The sequence below is a fragment of the Mobula birostris genome, chromosome 7 (genome assembly GCF_030028105.1).
Source record: "Mobula birostris isolate sMobBir1 chromosome 7, sMobBir1.hap1, whole genome shotgun sequence".
In the NCBI taxonomy this organism is placed as follows: domain Eukaryota; kingdom Metazoa; phylum Chordata; class Chondrichthyes; order Myliobatiformes; family Myliobatidae; genus Mobula; species Mobula birostris.
Genome location: NC_092376.1, coordinates 9,986,592 through 10,012,465, shown reverse-complemented (window position 1 = coordinate 10,012,465; position 25,874 = coordinate 9,986,592). Strand labels below are relative to the sequence as shown.

The following is a 25,874-nucleotide window of genomic DNA, read 5'->3' as shown; positions in this document are numbered from 1 at the left end:
GGGCGAAGCAGCATGATAGTGGTGTACAAGATAATAAGAGGAATAGATAGAGTGGACAGCCAGTGCCTCTTCCCTAGGGCACCACTGCTCAATACAAGAGGACATGGTTTTAAGGTAAGGGCTGGGAAGTTCAAGGGGGATATTAGAGGAAGGTTTTTTACTCAGAGAGTGGTTGGTGTGTGGAATGCACTGCCTGAATCAGTGGTGGAGGCAGATACTCTAGTGAAGTTTAAGAGACTACTCGACAGGTATATGGAGGAATTTAATTTGGGGGATTATATGGGAGGCAGGGTTTGAGGGTCAGCACAACAATGTGGGCTGAAGGGCCTGTACTGTGCTGTACTATTCTATGTTCTAAAAATCGTGATGTGGGGATTACAGTGTTCTATGTTCCAAGTACATTGGCTCCAACAAGTGGGAAGCAAACAGACTGAGTTCAACAAGAGCAACACCTCATATTCCATCTGGATAGCCTCCAACCTGATGCTGCAACACCAATTTCTCTCACTTCCTGTAATTGTCCTCCTCCCCTTTCTCTCGTCCATTCCCCATTCTAACTCCTCTTTTCCCTTCCCCATTCTAACTCCTCTCTTTTCCCTTCCCTTCTATTCTCCTCACCTGCCCATCGACTCCCTCTGGTTCCCCTTTCCCTTTCTCCTATGTTCCACTCTTCTGTCCTGTCAGATTCTTTCTAGTTCAGCCCTTTACCACCTATCATCTCCCAGTTTCTCACTTCATCCCCCTCCCCCAGTCACCCACCTTCCCCCCTCACCTATCACCAGCTAGTTTGTACTCCTTCCCCTCCCCACACCTTATCCAGGATCCTTTCCTTTTCCTTTCCAGTCCTGATGAAGGTTCTAGGCCCGAAATGTCGACTGTTTATTGCCTTCCACAGATGCTGCCTGATCTGTTGTGTTCCTCCAGCATTTTATGCATGTTTCTCTGGATTTCCTACATCTGAAGAATCTCACGTTTGAGATGGAGTTCAACGTATACAGTGATACAATCAGGAAATCAGTAGCCATTATCAATACTCTTCAGAGATTATCTGCCTGGCGTCAATGGTCACATAACCAGGACTTGTGATATGCACCAATTTCTCATACGACCACCCACCACCTGCTCCTGTGGCTCAAATGACCCTGATCCGGCAGGGTGGGGTGTGTTAAGTAGGTGCTACACCTTGCCCAAGGATGACCTGCAGGCTAGCGGAGGGAATGAGCACCTTACACCTCCTTTGGTAGAGATGCATCTCCACCTTGCCACCCTACAACTCCTGTATTCAAAACCAAACCACCCTGTGTCACCACTTCCAGGGAACTATATATAATCATCCCTAAGTCTCCATTCTACAATTGAAATTTTAAAAAAAAATCCACGGTTTCAGCCAGAAGGTATGGCTTTCTTTTGAATGGCTATGAAGAGTACCAACCGATCGACAGATGACCCCATAGCCAATGCTCTACACACCGTCCTTGCACATCTGGAGAAGAATTCTTATGTGAGAATGCTGTTCTTGGACTACAGTTCAACATTCAGCACCATAGTTTCATCCAGGCTCGACAAGAAGATCAGAGACCTCGGCCTTGACCCTGCCTTGTGCAGCTGGATCCTGGACTTCCTGTCAGATGGCCAGCAGGTTGTAAGAGTGGGCTGCCTCACCTCCACCCCTCTGACTCTCAATACAGGAGCCTCTCAGGGCTGTGTACTGAGTCTCCTCCTTTACTCCCTGTATACCCACAGCTCCAATCTGCTAATTAAATTTGCCAATGAGACTACATTGATTGGCCTCATCTCAAACAATAACGAGGAGACTGACAGGGAAGAAGTCATCTCTCTGACACAGTGGTGTCAAGGAAACAACCTCTCCCTCAATGTCGCAAAAATAAAGGAGCTGGTTGTGGATTACAGGAGGAATGGAGACGGGCTAACCCCCATTGATATCAATGGACCTGGGGTTGAGAGGGTAAGCAGCTTCAAGTTCCTCAGCATCCACATCACTGAGGACCTCACGGGGTCTGTACACACCAGCTGTGTGGTGAAAAAGGTACAACAGAGCCTCTTTCACTTCAGACAGTTGAGGAAGTTTGGTGTGGGCCCTCAAATCCTAAGAACTTTCTACAAGGGCACAATTGAGAGCATCCTGACTGGCTGCATCTCTGCCTGGAATGGGAACTGTACTTCTCTCAATCGCAGGACTCTGCAGAGAGTGGTGTGGACAGCCCAGCGCATCTGTAGTTGTGAACTTCCCATGATTCAGGACATTTACAAAGACAAGTGTGTAAAAAGGGCCCGTAGAATCATTGGGGACCTGAGTCATCTCAACCACAATCTATTCCAGCTGCTACCATTCAGGAAGCAGTAACACAGCATAAAAGCCAGGACCAACAGGCTCCGGGACAGTTTCTTCCACCAGGCTATCAGACTGATGAACTCACTCTGATTTGAGTGTACTCTACATTACATTGACTGTTCTATTTATTATAAATTACTATGATTGGATATGGCACATTTAGTTAGAGACCTAACAAAGATTTTTCCTCTTCATGTATGTGAAGGATGTAAGAAATAAAATCAATCCAATTCATTTCAACTCAATCTGTGCCCAGACACAAATTGAATTGATGGGTGCAGTACCTCTGTTAGCCACTGGGGTGCAGCAGTATGCCATAGAATAATTGATTAACACACATAAAATGCTGGAAGAACTCAGCAAGTCAGGCAGCATCTACTGAGGGCATAAACTGTCAATGTTCCAGACTGAGGTTCTTCCTCAATCCTGAAGTTCTGGCCTTCCATGTTCCAAAGATGTAGGGGCTAGGGTTAGCAGGTTGTGGATACACTATGTTGGCACTGGAAATGTGGAAATACTGGTGAGACCAACCCAACCCCAGCACATCTCAGACTGTGTTGGTCGGTGACACAAAGAGCACATACTTCATTGCATGTTTTGATGTACATGTGACAAATAAACCCAATCTTTTACCTTCTTGTGAGCCGCAATGATGTACTGGGCCCACTTCTCCACCGTTTTGGAAGAGGTGACTTCCCGGTCGGGAATATAGGACGGAATTAAGCTCATCAGCCGTTCTAGAACAATCTCCGAGCCATAGTCCACGTAGTATTGCTGGGCAGCAAGTTCAGCAAGGTCCTCCTCCTGATGGGAGAGCAGCAGATGGGTGGTTACAGGTTAATCCAGTGAAATTTAGAGTCATCAACTGTTGATCTGAAGACCATAATAGGCCATTCAGCCCATCGAGTCTGCCCCACCATTCCATCATGGCTGATCCCGGATCCCACAACACTATACACCTGCCTCCTTGTCATATCCTTTGATGGACACTACAGCACAGAAACGGGGCCTTTTGCCCATCGAGTCCATGTCGAACTATTAATCTGCCTAGTCTCATAGACCTGCACCTGGACCATACCCCTCCCATCCACATTCCTATCCAAATTTCTCTCAACTGTTGAAATCGAACCCGATTCCACCACTTCCACTGGCAGCTCGTTCCACACTCGCTCCTCCCTTCGAGTGAAGAAGTTCCGCACTCATGTTCTCCTTAAACATTTCACCTTTCACTCTTAACCCACGACCTTGAGTTCAGTCTCACCTCAGATTTCAGTAGAAAAAGCCTGCTTGCATTGACCCTATCTATACCTTTATCAATTCTCCCCTCATTTTCCTATGCTATAAAGTCCTATCTATTCAACCTTTCCCTATAACTCAGGTCCTCAAATCCTGGCAACATCTTTGTAAAATTTCAGTACACACTTCCAATCTTATTGCTGTTTTTCCTGTAGGTAGGTAACCCAAACTGCACACAATCCTGTAAATTAGGCCTCAGCAGCACCTGCAACAACTTCCACATAACATCCCAGTTCTTGTACTCAGTGCCCTGAAAAGGCCAATGTGCCAAATGTTCTCTTTACAACTCTATCGACCCGTGCTGCCACTTTCGAGGAATTATGGATCTTTATTCCCAGATCCCTCCCCTCCATTCCACTACATTCCTCAGTGCCCTACCACTCACTAGGTTTGTCCCCCCACAGTATAACAAGTAGACACAGCACTGTACCAGGCTTTTCTGTCCCAATGAGCCCCGTACCACCCAGTTACACCACATTAACCTACCAATCCATACGCCTTTGGAACGTGGGAGGAAACTGGGCACCTGGAGGAAACGTGCATGGTCACAGGGGGAAGGGGGCCTCACATCTTAGAAACTGTAATGCTGAATTGAAACAATACTAGAATTGAACCTGGGCTGCTGGCTCTGTGGCGTTAAGCTAACCACTAATGTTACCCTGCCACCTTTTCACTCCGGTATCCGCAAGCTCTCTCTTCGTTCATCTTTTCCATCCCTCCCCTCCTCCCCGACACCCCACTGCTCCCTCTGCCCATCATTCCACTCATCACCTCCCGGCTCCCACACTTCACAGGCAACCTTTCCTCCTTCCCCAACGGAGAGGTTTCAACCAGAAACATTGGTTATGTGAGGAACATCTTTGCATTTGGAGAATGAGGCATAGATCCAAATACAAAGCTGCAGATACGGAAAATCTGAAATAAAACAGCAGATGGGGCAGTGACCGTAGGACGAAAAACAGAATTAATCTTTCAGATTGAAGACCCTTCATCACAACCAGGGCAAATAACATGTACACTAAAGGTCAAACAGTATAGCTCAGGAAAAGGCCCTTCAGCCCACAAAGCTTCTGCAAAACATGATACTAAATTCAACTAAATCTGCGGCCAGGCAAGGGCTAAAGACAACAACGTCCAGGCAAGAGTAGTTTGCAGACGGAGTGCAGACAGCCCAGGCAAAGAAGGTCTTTGAAGAGCAGGACTTCCCTTTGTGCAGCCGGCGCCTGGGGCCCGGGGCCATTTGGCATACCAGACCAGGTAAGGACGTAATCGAAGTACACAAGGCACACACACCATCTAAGGGACAACTACTGTACTAGTTTCAAAGTATTATCGGTTGTCAGCTTGTTGTTTCTATCGACTTTTAAAACACCTGTGTTGTGAATAGTGATTGATCTTCGCAAGTTATTTGAACATACACAATGCTACTAAATGATCAATATCCTTAACTGCTAGTCAATTAACTTGCAAGGACTTTTACGGTACATTGCAGGGCTTTTCACTTTGGAGCAAAGGAAGAGGAGAGGTGAGTTGATAGAGGGATAGATAGAGGGGGCACAGCCAGTGACGTTTTCCCCAGGCTAATACAAGGCAGCCTCATTTTCCAAACAAGAGAAAGTATGCATATGCTGAAAATTCAAGCAACAGAAAAAGCTGGAGGAACTCAGCAGGTTAGGCAGCATCTATGGAAAAGAGTACAGTCGATGTTTTAGGTCAAGGCCCTACAGCAGGACCACAAACTTCTTGTGGTTTGGAGGCTTGCGTGCCTCATTGACCTAGAGAGCCAATTTGGCTGGAGTCAGGGCATTATGCTTTAGCTTTTGGTAGGGTCACCTATGCCAAACAGGTCAAAGGGTAGAGACCTGACTAAGAGTGGTCCACCGGTCCTCCAGGTTCGGGGGTTCAGTTCAGGGCTAATAACTTTGACTGGTCAAACAAAACTGTTATGGAAACAGCAATGACAAACCCTTCTACATCTGAGTGCGACGGTATTCCTGAGTCTATCTGGGAGTTGACTAACAGTAGTGAAAACTGAGCTACTGACACGAAGAAGGGCACGATGACACGAGCCCTGAACAGCACCAACGACAGAGTACCTTCATTGCTGCCCTAAACATCCGCAGCGTAATGGGCAAGTAGGGATATGCAAAACACTGGAAATGAACGTTCAACATTTCAAGCCGACACCCTTCTTCAGGGCTCATTTTAAGGTGTTTGGAGGAAAGTATAGAAGGAATGTTGGAGGTAGTTTTAAAAAAAAGTGGTTCTGTGGTACATGCTGCCAGGGGTGGTGGTAGAGGCAGATACATTAGGGGCATGTAAGAAACTCTTAGACAGGCACATGGATGATAGAAAAATGGAGGGCCATGTGGGAGGGAAGGGTTAGATTGATCTCAGAGTAGGTTAAGGGATTGGTACAACATTGCGGACCAGAGGTGCTGTACTGTTCTGTGCTCTGTAAATGTGGCAAAAATTAAATGGGACTGGTGTAGATGATGCTTGAGGGTTAGTACGGGCCATTGGGCTGAAGGGCCTGGTTATCCCAAGCACAGACGTCCACAGTGGACAAGTCCAGAACATTAGATCTACCCACTCCAGCTGTCGCCTACACAGAGGAATGGAGGGCGGGTATTCAACCTCACCTTATCACACCTGTACTCCCCAAACTTGACACCTCTCACAGTCTGCTGGTAGATGAGGTTCGTCGCCACCAGGTCCTCGGAGGGGTTGTGCCAGGGCGTAAAGATCTCCTTGCGGAAGAAGAGACGCCAGGGTGCGTTCCTCTCCTGTGCCCCCTGCTCCTTCGCGTACTGCTCACACTGGGACACAGCGTCCATCACGTAATCATTCCCACTGCCCAGCGAAGAGACCTGGGGAACGGAGAGCAGGTTACTCAACACACAAAGCTTTGTGAAACACCAAAGCCTTACATAACACATGGTGACATAGAGATGCAGGGGGTTCAGCTGGTGCTGGAAATGAAGGCAGGCTGAAGGGTGATCTTATAGAGGTTTCTAAAGTTAGGACTTTGACAACTAGTCTTTTTCTTGGAGTATGGAAGTCTAAAACTAAAGGTACAAGGTTAAGGGGTGGGGGTGGGGGGGGGGGAGAGAAACTTAAAGGAGACAAATTAATATTTATAAAATCCTACAAAAAGTAGTGTATACAGCCCAGCCCATCATGGGTAAAGCTCTTCCCACCACTGAGCACATCCACACGGAGTACTGTTGCAGGAAAGCAGCATCCATCATCAAGGAGCCTCCTCCTCCTTTCAGGCCACGCTCTCTCCTTACTGCTGCCATCAGGAAATACAGGAGCTTCAGGACTCACACCACCAGGTTCAGGAGCAGTAATTACCCCTCAACTATCAGGCTCTTGAACAAAAGGAAACAACTTCCCTCGCTCCACCACCAAGCTGTTTCCACAACGAATTGCTCACTTTCAATGACTCTTCAACCCAAGAGTTTGTTACTTATTGCATATTTATTTTTTTCCCTTGTTAGTTTTGGATGGCTTGTCGTCTTTTGCACATTGGTTGTTTTTCTGTTTGGTTGGGTGTGGTCTTTCATTGATTCTATTGTGCGTCTTGGTTTACTGTGAATGCCCGATAGAAAGTGAATGTATGTGGTGACATATGTGTACTCTAATTATAAATTTACTTTGGACTGTAATTTATACATTTCTTGTTGTAATTTATCGTTTTTGTAATGCCTTGCACTGTACTGCTGATGCAAAATAACAAATTTCACAACATATATCAATAATAATAATCCTGATTCTGAATGCACAGCACAGAAACGAGTCCTCCAGCCCCACTGGTCCATGGTAATCAAGATTCCTCATCCAGTCTAGTCCCAGTTGACAGTGTTTGGTCCATAACCTTCTAAACCTCTCGAAACAGTATCTTTAAGAAAGTTGTTATCGTACCTGTCTCAACCACTTCCTCTGGTGAATCATTCCACACATCACCTTTTGTGTAAATAAAACTGTTACTTCTCATGTTCCTCTTAAATCTTTCTCCTTCGCCTTAAAACTATGTTCTCAAGTTCCTGATTCCCCAACCCTAGGGGGAGAAAGGACCAAGTATGTTTACCTGATACGTCACACCCACGTGTATTGTCATCTGTACAAGTCAACGTATACACAGGTGCAATGAAAAACTTACTTGCAGGCAGATACAATTAGAGTATTTCAAATGCATCTGGACGGGTATTGGACAGGAAAGGAACAGAGGGACATGGGCCTTTTCCATTGAGGTTGGGTGAGACTAGAACTAGAGGTCATAGGTTAAGAGCCACTCTGGGAGAGGCCTGAATGACCTTTGACATTAATGGGTGGCCCAGTAGCGTTGCGGTGACTGCAACATTATTACAGCACCAGTGACCTTTCAGTTCTGCCCGTCTGTAAGGAGTTTATACATTCTACCCGTGACCCTGAGGGTTTCCTCCGGGTGCTCTGGTTTCCTCCCATATTCCAAAAATGTACTGGTTAGTAGGTTAATAAGTCACATAGGTGTAATTAAGTGGCGCAGGCTTGTTGCACCAGAAGGACCTGTTACTGCACTGTATCTCAAAATAAAGAAATTAAAAATTAATTTAATGGGAACCGGAGGGGGAATGTGGAACAAGCAGGTCGGTTTCAATATTTAAGAGAAATTTGGCTAAGTACAGTACTGTGCAAAAGTCTTAGACACCCTAGACTTCTTAAATAGTTTCAGATGGTATGACCTCTAGAGAGACCCAATCTCAACATCGTTAAGGCTGTCTGGGATTACCTGGAAAGACAGAATCAAATGAGACAGCCAATGTCTGCAGAAGAACTGTGGCAAGCTCTGCAAGATGCTTGGAACAACCTACTACCATTTTTCTTATGAAACTGCATGACAGTGTACTTAAGAGAATTGATGGCATTTTAAAGGCAAATGGTAGTCAAATATTGATTTAATTTTTTACTGTTTATTGCTCTTTATAGTAATTTTTTTTGATATTAAGGAACTTTTCACTTCATTATTTTTGAAAGCATATTCACTTTACAGAATTTTTTTTTTTACAGGTGTCTAAGACTTTTGCACAGTACTGTACATGGATGGGAGGGGTATGGGGGGGGGCGATGTTCCATGTCTGGGTCCATGGGACTAGGCAGAAGACAGGTCATCATGGACTGACTGTGCCGAAGGGTTGGTTTCTTTGCTATAGGGATCTAAGACTCTAATATAGGCAAATTCTATTAGTGTAGATGTGCATCAGGGTTAAACCTGGAAGAGGTGGGACGAATAACCCATTTCTATACTCTAATATTTTACAACCCCAGCTCAAGAGTCAGCCAAGACAGGGGGCAGCACTGATGTATTCATGGGGGGGGGGGGAATGCTTTGTAAAACAGAGGGAGGAATAAGAGGATTACATTGACAGGAGTAGATGGTGGGGGATATCGGAGAGAGTTTGTATGCAATATTTACAGTCAAAGTAAATTTATTATCCAAGTGTGTGTGTGTGTGTGTGTGTGTGTGTGTGTGTGTGTGTGTGTGTGTATGTGTGTATATATATATATATATATATATATATATATATATATATATGTGTGTGTGTGTGTGTGTGTGTGTGTGTGTGTGTGTATATATATGTGTGTGTGTATATTATATATGTAAGCATATGCTGCGCAGAGTTTCATTTTCTTGTTGGTATTCACAGAAAAATAAAGAAACAATAGAATTTTTGAAAAATTGTGTGTAAACAAAGAGTGACAAACAACCAATGTGCAAAAGAAGACAATTTTTGCAAATTAAAATTAAAAAAACTATTGAGAACATGAATGGCTTCGATGGTGGGGGTCCTTTGATGATGGACGCTGCTTTCTTGAGGCAGTGCTCCTTGTAGATGTGCTTAATGGCGAGGAGGGCTTTCCCTGTGATAGACTGAGCTGTGTCCACCGATTTCTGTAGACCTTTCCATTCCTGGGCATCGGTGGTTTCATTCTGGGCCATGATACAACCAGTCAGGGTACACTCCACTGTCTATCTATAGAAGTTTGTCAAAGTTTTAGAAGACATGCCAAATCTCTGCAAACTTCTAAGAAAGCAGAGGTACTGTTGTGCCTTCTTTGTGATGGCCCTTGCATGCTGGTCCCAGGACAGATCCTCTGACATGATAATGCCAGGGAATTTCTGGGTCAATCTGAATTGGAGGATTACCAAGTAGTCTGACTCCTTTCTTTGACTGAGGTGGTGGGCAGGGGGCAAATGGTTATGGAACCATCCAGCAACTAAAAGGGGGACTCAGTGAGTAAAATCCAGGCAACTTTTCTTCCACATACCTTGTCAAACAGAGCAATGTACAGGGAAAATCCAAAGCGATCCTTCAGGCCTATCTTGTCCGCCAGAGCGTTGCACAGCTCTTTGGCTGTCGTCGCGGAGTCGGTCAGGAGGGTCTTGGTCGTTCCGTCCATGAAGGTGATGGGCAACATGATCGGCTTCTTCGACTTGGTGGCCTGTTGTGGAAATGAATGGTGGGGGTGGGGGGGGGGAGGAAGGGGAAGGGTCAGAGGTTGGGAAGAGAAAGGATTAGTTCAATGAGACAGAAGACTCCAAACTGTCATATAGCATAGAAACAAGCCCTTCAGCCCAACTGGTCCATGCTGACCATCTGAGCTAGTTCCATTTGCCCGTGTTTGACCCATATCGCTCTAAACCTGGGGTTCTTAATCTGCGGTCCACAGACTGCAGAGGCATCTGAGGATAGATTCCAGGAGGTCCATGAAACTGGATGGGAAAAAATTTACGTATTTATTTTCACTAACCTCTAACTGAAATTTAGCATTTCCTTCAATGATGAATGTAGGCAACAAACCACAGTAGTATTAGCAGTCTCTGTGACCTTGTCACCAATAGAAATCACAGATATTTTCCTGTCACATTAATTGTTACAAACCTCAAAATATCATTTTTGTCTTTAAAAAGTAAAATTTAATCTTGACTATATTTAACATGTGTAGTCTTGTTATTTAATGCATTAATAAAGAAGCACATATATTACTATATCACAAATTCATTTATTTTATTTCAATGTAATTGGTTTCTTCTGTAATACTATGTATTTTATATTATATATTTAAATACATTATTCTGAGAAGGGTCCATAGGCTTCACCGGACTCCCAAAGGGGTCCACAGCATAAAAAAGGTTGGGAACCCCTGATATAAACTTTTCCTATGCATTGGTGGATTGGGATGTGGAATTGTTATTTTTCTTGTAGTTTAACTTTCCTGTGCTTGCTTGTAGTTTTACATAAACACCTACAGTATATACCTAATTGTTCAGTGATTTTTCTGGTAATTACAGTATAGTTGCTTCTGTGTTGTTCTAGAAACTTCTTAGTTTTCAGTAATAGGTGCCACACTTCTTGAATCTAGCTGTTTTATAGGTTAATTGTTATCACTGAAATGTTGTTTATCTCTAGTCCAGGAGTTCCTAACCTGGGGTCCATGGACCCCTCGGTTAACGGCAGGGATCCATGGCATTCTTGTAGTACTTAATGAAACCATCATAAGCAACAACTTTATAGCTTGTTCTTGAGTTCTGAAGAACGTTTTGATCACAAAAGCATCAGGATCCAACAGCATGAGACCATAAAACATAGGAGCAGAATTAGGCCATTTGGAACACTGATTCTACTCTGCCATTCCATTAAGGCTGGTCCCTCTCAACCCCATTCCCCTGCCTTCTCCCTTTAACCTTTGACACCCTGACTAATCAAGAACCTATCAGCATCCCCTTTAAATATAACCAATAACTCTGCCTCCACACTATCTGTGGCAAAGAATTCCACAGATTCATTACCCTCTGGTTAAAGAGATCCTTCCTCATCTCTGTTCTACATGAATGTCCCTCTAGTCCAGGGTTTCCCAACCTGGAGTCCATGGACCTCTCGGTTAATGGTAGAGGGGTCCATGGCACATAAAGGGTTTGGGACCCCCTGCTCTAACTGCTGCCTCTATCACATCCTTCCTATTGTACAGCGACCAGAACTATGCCCAGTAGTCTAGGCGGGGTTTCACCATCTCATTCAGCTGTAACAGGACCAGACTCAATGGGCTGAATTGGCCTAATTCTGCTCTCATGTCTTATGGTCTTAAAAATATTTAGGCTGGTCGAACATCTGAATGTACTTCTAACAAAGGAAATGATGCTAACAGCTTAAACACTTACAAAAAGGAAAATAAATGAGTGGGAAGGAAAGCCAGAGACTTTGTCCCAGGGTGGAAATGGTTAATACAGAAGGGCCTAATGTGAAGGTGATTGGAGGAAAGTACAGGGGGAGGGGATCTCGGATTTTAAAAAAAAACTCCTCCCTCAGAGTGGTGGGTGCATGGAATACACTGCCAGGTGTAATGGTAGAGATGAATACAGTGGGAACATTAAGGAAACTCTAATATTACACACAGAAGAAAGAAGGGTCATGTTGGAGGGAAGAATTAGATTGATCTTAGAGTAGGTTAGAGGGTCAGCACAAGATCGTGGGCTGAAGAGCTTGTACTGTGCTGTAATGTTCTATATTCAAAGTTGTGGATTCTAGGTTCGAGTTGTCCCAGGGTAAATGGACAAATGGGACCTTGTTTTAATCTGCCATGGATTATCAGCCTTCCCACTCCAGGAATTGCTCCAAGGCACTAAAGTTCGTATTCGGTGGGAATTACCTGCAGCTCCAGCCAGCTCGGTGGCTGCGTTCGAGTGCCATTGGCAAACGTCCTCCTCATCCTCTCCTCACAGTAGGGAGCGTAACCAGGGGGGCCTCCATTGATGAAGTTCCTCAGGTACTGGAAGAGTCAAACCACAGTCAACTATTCACCAAATCATGGGACGGGATGCGTCAAGGATGACCGACCAAGCACGTAGAGTCTAGGTTTTCAAACTGCCCTCCACAGCTGGTAAAAGAGGTGAGGTGGAGGTCCAGTGCAGGGGATTGAAAGAGACTGCAGAGGGTTTTCAGACTCAGCCAGATTCATCATCGACACAAGCCTTCCCACCAGAGAGGACATCTTCAAAACGCAGTGTCTCCAGGCAGTGGCGTTCATCATGAAGGTCCCCACCATCGGGGACACGCCCTCTTCTTATTACTACCATCAGGGTAGAGGTACAAGAGACTGAAGACACACACTCAATGCTTTAGGAACAGCTTCCCCACTGCCATCAGATTTTATTGATGATCCATGAACCCATGAACATTATCTTACTATTCCTCTTTTGTACCATACATTTTCTATTGTAATATAGTGTTTTTTAAAAATGCCTTGCACTGTACTGCTGCCACAAAACAACAAATGTCTTGACATATATCAGTGATAATAAAGCTGATTCTAATTCTCCTGCCCTATGAGTCTAACGAGTCCTGACAAAGGGTCTCGGCTCGAAACATCCACTGCACTTTATTCCATAGATGCTGTCTGGTCTGCTGAGTTCCTCCAGCATTTTGTGTGTGCGCTGCTTCCGCAGATTTTCTTGTTTGTGAAAAGGATTAGCTTTGTTTGTCACATGTACATCAAAACATGCATTGAAATGCGTCAGACATGGGTTGGGGGACAGCCACAGGTCCAGTGCCATAGCATGCCCAGAACTTAATAACCCTTACCCATTTGTCTTTGCACTGTGGGAGGAAACCAGAGCACCCGGAGGAAACCCACACAGTCACGGGGAGAATGTACAAACTGCTTACAGCCAGCAATAGGAATTTCACTCCGATTGTTGGTGCTGTAATGGTGTTACATTCACCGCTGCACTGCTGTGCCACAAGAACGCTTCCCCCCGCTGCTTGGGAGTTGCTGAGCAGCACAGCTCAAAGGGCTGGAAGGACGTACTCCACACTGTAACTCAATAAAAATAAAAACAAAATCTTCCACCTCAGCACATCGCAGCCTTCTGGACTCATTATAGAATTTAACAATTTCAGGCGACTTTATTTCTTAGTTAGCATCAGTCATCCTTCTGTGACATTGGCTCAGTTTGTTTACATTTCTGCACCTCCTCCTTTAACCCCTCTGAGTATGGAGGTCATGCTCACCCCAACCGGCCCGGCTTGTTCCCTGCTCTACATTTCACAGCTCCTACATTCTTCTGCCTGTCTTCTCACTCACGAACGGCTCCCATTCACTCACTGGCCAGATAAGCTCGTTTCCAAATTATCTCCGTGGTCACCCTGGTTTGACCCAGCGGCATCCCATTCCTCCCCTCATCTTAAACTCCTTTTGTCTTCTCCTCCCCAGCTCTGCCAAAGGGTCTTCAACCTATAACAGCAACTCTGTCACTCTTCCCATAGATACTGTCCAACATTTCCAGCATTTCTTTTTTTTAAAAAAATCCCCAGATTTTTGGCTTGAATGGTCAAGTGATAACTGATCACCAGAGTAACCTGTGTTCAAAGTAAAACACAGCCATCTTTTATAGCTCTACAAGAGGAACGGGAGCAGCAGGTGAGTGATCATCATCATCATCTTCATTATGTGCTGTGTCGTTATGATGTGGGTGATCACGGTCTTTGACCATGATTGTTCTTGGCCAATTTTACTACAGAAGTGGATGAGAGGTGACCTGATAGAGCTGTATAAGATGAGAGGCCTTGATTGTGTGGATAGTCAGAGGCTTTTTCCCAGGGCTGAAATGACTGCCACAAGAGGGCACAAGTGCTTGGGAGTAGGTACAGAGGAGATGTCAGGGGTAAGTTTTTTACGCAGGGAGTGGTGAGTGTGTGGAATGCGCTGCCGGCAACGGTGGTGGAGGCGGATACGATAGGGTCTTTTAAGTGACTTTTGGATAGGTACATGGAGCTTAGAAAAATAGAGGGCTATGGGTAACACTAGTAGTTTCTAAGGTTTGGCACAACTTTGTGGGCTGAAGGGCCTGAATTGTGCTGTAGGTTTTCAATGTTTCTACGTTTCTAAGTGGTTTGCCATTGCTTTCTTCTGGGCAGTGTCTTTACAAGACGAGTGACCAAAAGCCATTATCAATACACTTCAGAGATTGTCTGCCTGGTGTCGGTGGTCACATAGCCAGGACTTGTGATATGCACCAGCTGCTCGTACAACTGTTCGCCATCTGTTTCCATGGCTTCTCTTGACCCTGCTTTGGGCTGAGCAGGAAAGCAGGTGCTACACCTTGCCCACGGGTGACCTGCAGCCTAGCAAACTCAAGGAGTGCCTGACACCTCCTTTGGCACAGACACATCCCCACCCACCACTCAAGTGAGTGATGAGATAGAGGAAAACAAAAAAGAATATGGGAGCTGTGAAATACAGAGCTGGAGGACAAGCCCAGCAGATCAGGATGGGCAGGACTTCTACTCCTACATGCGGAGAATGTGGGTGGGGGGGAGGGGAGCATAGGAGAAAACCAAGGAACTGATCCAACATCACAGATGGACGACCAATAGGGATTGAGAAGTCAAGCTATCTGATGTTTCACAGGAGCCACACAGTTGTGTAGGGGCTAGCGTCAACAGTTCACAGCACCGACTATAATACGGGGGTTCAGTTACTGTCGTTGTCTATGAATGTCCTGTTTCCACTCAGTGGCCTGAATCATGAACTCTGCTTCTTTCTCTGCAGATGCTGCCTGACCAGCTGAGTATTTCCTAAGATTCCCGACTGAGAATTGAGGTTGGTAAAATTATGGAAGGACTCCAATGGAAGGGAAGCACAAGGAATACATCATGCTGGTGTAGCAGTGCCAACAATCACCGAAAAGGGTTCAATTTCTGCTGCTGTCTATAGTAGGGTTGCCAACGGCCCCGTATTAGCTGGGACATCCCGTAAATTGGGCTAAGTTGGTTTGTCCCCCGCTAAGGTAGAGCGTTCCTATGAAACCTTTCATGCCGAAATGGTGTAAAGCGAAGAAGCAATTACCATTAATTTATATGGGAAAAATTCTTGAGCGTTCTCAGACTCAAAAAATAGCCTACCAAATAAAACCAAATAACACATAAAATCTAAAATAACACTAACATATAGTAAAAGCAGGAATGATATGATAAATACACAGCCTATATAAAGTAGAAATAATGTATGTACAGTGTAGTTTCACTTAATAGAATTGGGAAGATTAAGCCAAAACTGATTTGTAGAAAAAAAATTGGCATGTACACGAATGCGCACGTCATGTATGCTCACACAGGTGCCCGCACAAGGCTTCACGGTCATGGTAGTCTTTCTCGGGGTAAACACAAGTGTCCCATATTTGACTGCTACTTTTGTCCCTTATTTGGGAGTGAGAAAGTTGGCAACCCTAGTCTATAAGGAATTTGTGTCTTCTCCCTGTTACCGCATGGGTTTCTGCCGGGTGCTCTGGTTTCAGCTCACATTTCAAAAGCCGAACAGGTTAGAGATAGTGAGCTGTGGGCATGCAATTGATCATAGAGTGCGTTAAAAGGTCAGCACAACATTGTGAGCCATAGGGCCCATACCATGCTGTAAGGCTCTGGGCTAGCGCCACAAATGTGGCGACACTTGTGGGATGTCCAGCAGAATCGAAGATTAATTGATGTGATGCAAACAGCACATTTCACTGTATGTTTTAATGTACTTGTAACAAATAAAGCTAATTGTAAAAACCTCAAGTCAAAAGGGGCCTTGATCAGTTACATTTGAAGATTAATGAAGGAACTGATGGAAACGTACCTTCACAAATTTCTCAGATGGAGCAAAGCACCCAACGCAGAGGCACATGAGGATCCAGCCGCGGGCGTGGCTGCTTTTGGACGGATTCTGGCTCAGCTGCTTACAGATCTGACAGTAAATCTCATCCCTGTCATGGAACAGACAATTTATAAAAGGCATTTGCTTACACTGCCTCAACTCCCTCCCTACTCCAGTCAGTCCTCTGTACCTCCATCCACGGAAATGTAGTGGCTAGTGTTACAGCTTACGGAGTTCTGGAGTTCAGAGTTCAATTCCTGTGCTGTCTGTTTGGAGTTTGTATATTCTCGCCGTGACAGTGTGGGTTTCCTCCGAGTGCTCTGGTTTCCTCCCACTGTTTAGTAGGTTGATTGCTCGTTGTAAATTGTCCTGTGATTATACTAGGGTTAAATGGGTGGGCTGCTGGGCAGTGTAGCTCATTGGACTGAAGGGCTCGTTCTGTACTGCGTCTCTAAATAAAAAATAAAACCCTCATCACCGGCTGACACTGCACCCGAACAAAAAAAGTCTGGCATTTTATTGAAGAATGCAAACGTTTCGTCACCAGTGACTGCTTTCTGTCTCTTGGAACACATCGGTTTATTGACGCTGTGGACTGAGACCCTTCATCAGGACTTTGAAAGGAAGGGGCCAGAAGGCAGAATAAGGAGGTGGGGGTGTAGGAAAAAGGGGTAAGGAGTACAAACTGGCAGGTGATAGGTGAGCAACAAACAAAATGCTCGAGGAACTGGAGGAAATGCTTGAGTTCTTCCAGCATTTTGCGTGTTGCTCTGTATGGGAGCTCAACGTTCAGGGATATTCAATATTCAGGAGGGATAGACATGAAAGAAAAGGAGGTGGGGTGGCGTTGCTGGTTAAAAATGAGATTAACGCAATAGAAAGGAAGGACATAAGCCGGGAAGATGTGGAATCGATATGGGTAGAGCTGCGTAACACTAAGGGGCAGAAAACGCTGGCGGGAGTTGTGTACAGGCCACCTAACAATAGTAGTGAGGTCGGAGATGGTATTAAACAGGAAATTAGAAATGTGTGCAATAAAGGAACAGCAGTTATAATGGGTGACTTCAATCTACATGTAGATTGGGTGAACCAAATTGGTAAAGGTGCTGAGGAAGAGGATTTCTTGGAATGTATGCGGGTTGGTTTTTTGAACCAACATGTCGAAGAACCAACTAGAGAGCAGGCTATTCTAGACTGGTTTTGAGCAATGAGGAAGGGTTAATTAGCAATCTTGTCGTGAGAGGCCCCTTGGGTAAGAGTGACCATAATATGGTGGAATTCTTCATTAAGATGGAGAGTGACATAGTTAATTCAGAAACAAAGGTCCTGAACTTAAAGAGGGGTAACTTTGAAGGTATGAGACGTGAATTAGCTAAGATAGACTGGCAAATGACACTTAAAGGATTGACGGTGGATATGCAATGGAAAGCATTTAAAGGTTGCATGGATGAACTACAACAATTGTTCATCCCAGTTTGGCAAAAGAATAAATCAAGGAAGGTAGTGCACCCGTGGCTGACAAGAGAAATTAGGGATAGTGTCAATTCCAAAGAAGCAGCATACAAATTAGCCAGAAAAAGTGGCTCACCTGAGGACTAGGAGAAATTCAGAGTTCAGCAGAGGAGGACAAAGGGCTTAATTAGGAAGGGGAAAAAAGATTATGATAGAAAACTGGCAGGGAACATAAAAACGGACTGTAAAAGCTTTTATAGATATGTAAAAAGGAAAAGACTGGTAAAGACAAATGTAGGTCCCCTACAGACAGAAACAGGTGAATTGATTACGGGGAGCAAGGACATGGCAGACCAATTGAATAATTACTTTGGTTCTGTCTTCACTAAGGAGGACATAAATAATCTTCCAGAAATAGTAGGGGACAGAGGGTCCAGTGAGATGGAGGAAATGAGCAAAATACATGTTAGTAGGGAAGTGATGTTAGGTAAATTGAAGGGATTGAAGGCAGATAAATCCCCAGGGCCAGATGGTCTGCATCCCAGAGTGCTTAAGGAAGTAGCCCAAGAAATAGTGGATGCATTAGTGATAATTTTTCAAAACTTGTTAGATCCTGGACTAGTTCCTGAGGATTGGAGGGTAGCTAATGTAACCCCACTTTTTAAAAAAGGAGGGAAAGAGAAACCGGGGAATTATAGACCGGTTAGCCTAACGTCGGTGGTAGGGAAACTGCTGGAGTCAGTTATCAAAGATGTGATAACAGCACATTTGGAAAGTGGTGAAATCATCGGACAAAGTCAGCATGGATTTGTGAAAGGAAAATCATGTCTGACGAATCTCATAGAATTTTTAGAGGATGTAACTAGTAGAGTGGATAGGGGAGAACCAGTGGATGTGGTATATTTGGATTTTCAAAAGGCTTTTGATAAGGTCCCACACAGGAGATTAGTGTGCAAACTTAAAGCACATGGTATTGGGGATAAGGTATTGATGTGGATAGAGAATTGATTAGCAGACAGGAAGCAAAGAGTGGGAATAAACGGGACCTTTTCAGAATGGCAGGCGGTGACTAGTGGGGTACCGCAAGGCTCAGTGCTGGGACCCCAGTTGTTTACAATATATATTAATGACTTGGACGAGGGAATTAAATGCAGCATCTCCAAGTTTGTGGATGACACGAAGCTGGGTGGCAGTGTTAGCTGTGAGGAGGATGCTAAGAGGATGCAGAGTGACTTGGATAGGTTGGGTGAGTGGGCAAATTCATGGCAGATGCAATTTAATGTGGATAAATGTGAAGTTATCCACTTTGGTGGCAAAAATAGGAAAACAGATTATTACCTGAATGGTGGCCGATTAGGAAAAGGGGAGGTGCAACGAGACCTGGGTGTCATTATACACCAGTCATTGAAAGTGGGCATGCAGGTACAGCAGGCGGTGAAAAAGGCGAATGGTATGCTGGCATTTATAGCAAGAGGATTCGAGTATAGGAGCAGGGAGGTACTACTGCAGTTGTACAAGGCCTTGGTGAGACCACACCTGGAGTATCGTGTGCGGTTTTGGTCCCCTAATCTGAGGAAAGACATCCTTGCCATAGAGGGAGTACAGGGAAGGTTCACCAGATTGATTCCTGGGATGGCAGGACTTTCATGTGAAGAAAGACTGGATGAACTAGGCTTGTACTTGTTGGAATTTAGAAGATTGAGGGGGGATCTGATTGAAACGTATAAAATCCTAAAGGGATTGGACAGGCTAGATGCAGGAAGATTGTTCCCGATGTTGGGGAAGTCCAGAACGAGGGGTCACGGTTTGAGGATAAAGGCGAAGCCTTTTAGGACTGAGGTTAGGAAAAACTTCTTCACACACAGAGTGGTGAATTTGTGGAATTCTCTGCCACAGGAAACAGTTGAGGCCAGTTCATTGGCTATATTTAAGAGGGAGTTAGATATGGCCCTTGTGGCTAGGGGGATCAGAGGGTATGGAGGGAAGGCTGGGGCAGGGTTCTGAGTTGGATGATCAGCCATGATCATAATAAATGGCGGTGCAGGCTCGAAGGGCCAAATGGCCTACTCCTGCACCTATTTTCTATGTTTTTTATATGCAGGATCTCTTGTGTAGGTGGTAAGTGAGACCAGGTGAGGTGGGTGGGTAGCGGATTGAGAGATGTCACAAGGAACTGGGAGGTGATAGGTGGAAGAGGTAAAGAGCTGAAGAAGGAATCTGATTGGACAGTGGACCATGATTTGTTACCTTGGCGAAGATTTCCTGCACTCACCCTCTAAGCCAAAAACACTTAGTCATTATGGCACTTTGATAACATGGGCACTGTGTTGAAGTTTAACATTGGAGCTTACATCCTCTCCCCTTCACCCCAAACTTCCAATCCTCTATTTTACATCCAAGTTGACCTCGGGGTCATTCCATAGTTCTCCACATGTTTGAACACAGGTTAACAGGGTGGTGAAGGCTTCCTTGCCTTCATAAGTCTGTGCTTAAAATACAAGAGTTGGAACTTTACATTGCAGCTTTACAAAGATAGTTAGGTTGTATTTGAAGTCATGTGATAATCTCCTGACACTTTTAGGAGCACTGGACAGAACACTTAGTACATCTCCTCTGACCTTCCTAACAACAACATCATTATCATCAGGTGCCATGCCCAGTTTGAGCTTTGACTGCCATGGCCCACACACTCCTGTTTTGGTTCAAGTGGATCAATTCATTGGTATTCACTTCCAGTTCTCTGGCTGCTGTCTCCATCATCATTTGTCTTTGCCTTCCTCTTGCTGTCTTCCCTTCAATCTTTCCCATAATTACTGTGCATTCTAACTCCTCTTTCCTAATCACATGTCCAATAAAGTTACGTTGCCTTTTCACAATCTCATACATTATTTCTCTTTTTGTGTTTGCTTTGTTCATGACATCCTCGTTAGATATTCGTTTCATCCATGATATTCTTTGCATCCTCCTCAAAAACCACATCTTTGCTGCTACAATTCGTTTCCTCATGTTACTAGATATTGTCTAACATTCTGACCCATATAACATAACTGGATAAACATAATATTTCAGTACTCTGAGGTGGGTTGTCATGCCTAGTTTAGTATTGGTCAGTATACTCTTCATTCCTGTAAAGGTGTCTTTTGCCATTCCTATTCTTCTTTTGATGTCCATGTCACACCTGCCATCTGATGTCACCCAGCTTCCTAAGTAGCAAAAGTTCTGTACTTGTTTTATGTCTTCTCCGTTTACTTTCAGCCTGCAGATAGGATTCTCCTTCTTTTTGAATATCACCATAGACTGTCTTTTTGCAATTGATAGATAGACCCATTTTTGCACTTTCTTCAACAATTATATCAATTAAGTTTTGTAGTTCTTCCTCCATACTTGCAATTAACACAATGTCATCTGCATATCTGAAATTATTGATGTTTTCACCACCAACTTTAATTCCCAAGATGTCAAATATACAAAAGCATTTGATAAAGTGAAACACAATAAGTTAGAAACCATAGAAACCATAGAAAAACTACAGCACAGAAACAGGCCTTTTGCCCCTTCTTGGCTGTGCCGACCCATTTTCTGCCTAGTCCCACTGACCTGCACACGGACCATATCCCTCCATACACCTCCCATCCATGTATCTATCCAATTTATTCTTAAATGTTAAAAAAGAACCCGCATTTACCACCTCATCTGGCAGCTCATTCCATACTCCCACCACTCTCTGTGTGAAGAAGCCCCCCCCCTAATGTTCCCTTTAAACTTCCCCCCCCTCACCCTTAACCCATGTCCTCTGGTTTTTTTCTCCCCTTGCCTCTGTGGAAAAAGCCTGCTTGCATTCACTCTATCTATACCAGTCATAATTTTATATACCTCTATTAAATCTCCCCTCATTCTTCTACGCTCCAGGGAATAAAGTCCTAACCTATTCAACCTTTCTCTGTAACTGAGTTTCTCAAGTCCCGGCAACATCCTTGTACACCTTCTCTGCACTTCTCTGCAAGTTATTTGAAATATTACAGAAAACTCTACATCTAGATTCGAAAGGCCTCCGCATAATCAGAAATCTGTACTGGGAACAAACTGCCGCTGTAAGAATAGATGGAGAAATGAGTCAGTTTATGAAAATCTAGACGGGCGTTAGACAAGGGTGTGTTTTCTCCCCTAACAACATCATGGGACCAAATATCTCCACCCTAGATCGGAAATATTCCAATTTAAATGTTGCATTTGAAAATATTCACTGTCAACACTATAGCACTTCCCAAGTACTCTACCTAGAGTCAGTGTCAGAGCACTATAGCACAGAAACAGGCCCTTCAGCCCATCTAATCCACGCTGACCAGTTTTTCTCCCTAGTCCCATCTACATGCACCCAGATCATAGCCCTCTATACCCCTCTCATTCAAATTCCTTTCCAAGCTTCTCCTAAACATTGCAATTAAATCTGCCTCCACCACTCCCACTGGCAGCTTTTTCCACACTCATACCACCCCGAGTGAAGAAGCTCTCCCCCTCAAATTGCCCTTGAATATTCGCCTCTGACCTCTAGTTCTAGTCTCACCCAACCTCAGTGCAAAAAGCCTTTATCTTATCTATAACCCTCATAACTTTATATACTCTATGAAATCTCCCCTCATCTCCTGTGCTCAGTGGAATAAAATTCTAACCTACTCAACCTTTCCCTATAACGTATGTCCTCAAGTCCTGGCAAAATCCTTGTCAATTTTCTCTGCATTCTTTCAACCTTATTGATATCTTTCCTGTAGATAGGTGACCAGAACCCCACACAATACTCCAAATTCACCCTCACCAGTGTCCATAAGACCATAAGACTAAGGAGTAGAATTAGGCAATTTGGTGAATCGCTTCTGCTCCACTATTTAATCATCACTGATCCAATTTTCCTCTCAGCCCCAGTGTCCTGCCTTCTCCCCATATCCCTTCATGCCTGACCAATCAAGAATCTATAAACCTCTGTCATAAATATCCATAAAGACTTGGCCTCCACAGCTGCCTGTGAAAAAGAATTCCACAGATTCAGTGCTCTCTGGCTAAAGAAATTCCTCCTCATCTCCATCCAAAAAAAGGGCACCCCTCTATTCTGAGGCTGTGTCCTCTGGTCTTAGACACTTCCACCATAGGAAACATCCTCTCCACATCCACTCTATGAAGGCCTTTTACCATTTGATAGGTTTCAGTGAGGTTACCCCTCCTTCTTCTGAATTCTGGTGAATACAGGCCCAGAGCCATCAAATGCTCTTCATATGACAAGCTATTCAATCCTGGGATCATTTTCGTGAATCTCCTTTGAACTGTCTCCAATTTCCACACATCCTTTCTAAGATAAAGGGCCCAAAACTACTCACAATACTCCAAGTGAGGCTTCAGTGCTTTAAGTCTCAGCATTACATCCTCGCTGTTATACTCTAGTCCTCTTGAAATGAATGCAAACATTGCATTCACCTGTCCTCACCACAGACTTGAGCTGCAAATTAACCTTTAGGGAATCCTGCACAAGGACTCCCAAGTCCCTTTGCACCTCAGATTTTTGTCAATCCTTTCATTTCTTCTACCAGAGTGCACCAGTACACTTCCCCGTACTGTATTCCATCTGTCATTTCTTTGCCCCTTTGTCCAAGTCCTTCTATAGCCTCTCTACTTCCTCAAAACTACCTGTCCCTCCAACTATCTTCATATCGTCTGCAGACCTTGCAACAAAGCCATCAAATCCATTATCCAAATCATTGACATATAACGTAAAAAGAAGTGGTCCCAACACAGAGTCAGGTGGAACACCACTAGTCATCGGCAGCCGGCCAGAAAAGGCTCCCTTTATTCCCACTCTATGCCTCCTGCCCATCAGCACTGCTTTATCCAAGCTAGGATTTTTCCTGTAATATCATGGGCTTGTTAAGCAGCTTCCTGTGTGGCACCTTCTGAAAATCCAAGTACACAATATCAGCTGATTCTCCTTTGTTTATCCTGTTTGTTATTTCTTCAAACAATTCCAACAGATTTGTCAGGCAAAATTTTACCTTGAGGAAACCAAGCTTGCTACGGCCTATTTTACCATGTGCCTCCAAGTAGCCTGAGATCTCATCCTTAATAATCGACTCCAACATCTTCCCAACAACGGAGGTCAGACTAACTGGCCTATAGTTTCCTTTCTTCTGCCTCTCTCCTTTCTTGAAGGATGGAGTAACACTTGCAATTTTCCAAACTTCTGGAACCATTCTTATACAACTTCAACATAACGTCCCAACTCCTGTAGGCAATGATTTGATTTATGAAGGCCAAGGTGCCAAAAGGTCTTTTCACAACTTTATTTGCCTGTGAAGCCTCATTCAAGGAATTATGGAGCTGTACTCCCAGCTCTGGAGCAGGACTTGAACCAACAAATTTTTGGATTGAAGAGACGTGGTGAAGCCAATTTATTGGAAGATGGGGTGGGATGGAGAAAAATAAGCATGAAAATACATTCCAACAATAATCATTTTAGCTACTGTATATCACTAATGAACAAGAAGTCGACAGGGTGGATGTGGAGATGGTGGTCCACCTTTCTCAATCCTTACTGGGGTCCAATTAACAAGGGAAGGGAGAAACTGAGAGGCGAGTGGACAATCGTGTCTCGTACCTGAGCTCAGGGCGCAGAATACCATTCCCGATGATGAAGTGAAGTTTCTCCAGGTTAGAGGTAGGTCGGTCTTCCAGCATGCTGTTCCCCCTGAGGCTGTAGTCCCCGTCGTTCAGTCTCTTTGCCACCTAACCACAGATAAAGGGTCCATGAAGGAGTTGTGACCACAACACAGGGTAAAGGTCTTAGTCCTAGTGAAAAGTTGCAGGAGGATAACCAAACCAAAATTAATGAGAATTTTATCTTAATTCTTTTTTTAAGGAACAACCTCTCTCACTCAAAGTCAGCAAAACCAAAGAGCTGATTATTGACTACAGGAGGAACAGGCCAGAGGTCCATGAACCAGTCCTCATTAGAGGATCGGAGATGGAGAGTGTCAGCAATTTTAAATTCCTTGGAGTTATCAGCCACAGCTCCAATCTGCTTATTAAATTTGCGGATGACACTACATTGATTGGCCTCATCTTAAATAATAACAAGGCAACCTACAGTGAAGAAGTCGTCACCCTGACGCAGTGGTGTCAAGAAAACAACCTCTCCCTCAATATCTCAAAAACAAAGGAGCTGGTTGTAGACTACAGGAGGAATGGAGATGGGCTAACCCCTATTGACATCAATGGATCTGGGATTGAGAGGGTGAACAGTTTTAAATTCCTCAGCATACAAATCACTGAGGATCTCACGTCTGTACATACTGACTGCGTGGTGAAAAAAGCACAAGAGTTCCTCTTTCACCTCAGACGGTTGAAGAAGTTCGGCATGAGTCCCCAAATCCTAAGGACTTTCTACAGGGACACAATTGAGAGCATCCTGACTGGCTGCATCACTGCCTGGTGTGGGAACTGTACTTCCCTCAATCGCAGGACTCTGCAGAGAGTGGTGCAGACCAGCCCAGCACATCTGTAGGTATGAACTTCCCACTATATCGATTCCACAACCTATAGACTCACTTTCAAGGACTCTGCAACTCATGCCTCAGTGTTATTTATTTACTCCTCTTATTTGTACAATTTGCCTTCTTTTGCACATTGGTTGTTTGTCAGCCTTTATGTGCAGTTCTTCATAAATTCTATTTAATTTCTTTATTTTTCTGTAAATGGCCGCAAGAAAATGAATCTGAAGGTAGTATATGGTGACATACATATACTTTGATAATAAATATGCTTTGAGTCTTTCTGACTGAGAAGCTCGTGGATAGAGTTCTTCCTAAATGACTTTAGAGGTAATTAATGTGGAATTGGAATAGATTTTTATCATGTATCGCAATACAGTGAAACACCTTTGTTGCAGTGCCACCAGACAGATCCTTCTTCCCACAGGTACAATGATGCACAAGGGAAAAACAGATTGTAGGATATAGTCCCGCCGAAGGGTCTCGGCCCGAAACATTGACTGTACTCTTTTCCACAGATGCTGCCTGGCCTGCTGAGTTCTTCCGGCATTTTGTTTGTATTG

The 25,874-nt window shown here is 44.3% G+C and overlaps 1 protein-coding gene across 5 annotated transcripts in view; it reads right to left on the bottom strand.

Annotated features, from left to right (window-relative positions):
* Positions 1–25,874, bottom strand: part of myo7aa (myosin VIIAa) — a 292,479-nt gene that overhangs the window by 63,682 nt on the left and 202,923 nt on the right. For all 5 annotated transcript variants that reach the window (XM_072262606.1, XM_072262604.1, XM_072262607.1 and 2 more), the window contains 6 exons: positions 24,420–24,547; positions 16,310–16,436; positions 12,341–12,460; positions 9,962–10,135; positions 6,292–6,519; positions 2,987–3,157 (listed from right to left, as the gene is read on the bottom strand). In XM_072262606.1, the coding sequence (XP_072118707.1) occupies positions 2,987–3,157; positions 6,292–6,519; positions 9,962–10,135; positions 12,341–12,460; positions 16,310–16,436; positions 24,420–24,547 (948 nt within the window). The remainder of the gene's footprint in view (positions 1–2,986; positions 3,158–6,291; positions 6,520–9,961; positions 10,136–12,340; positions 12,461–16,309; positions 16,437–24,419; positions 24,548–25,874) is intronic.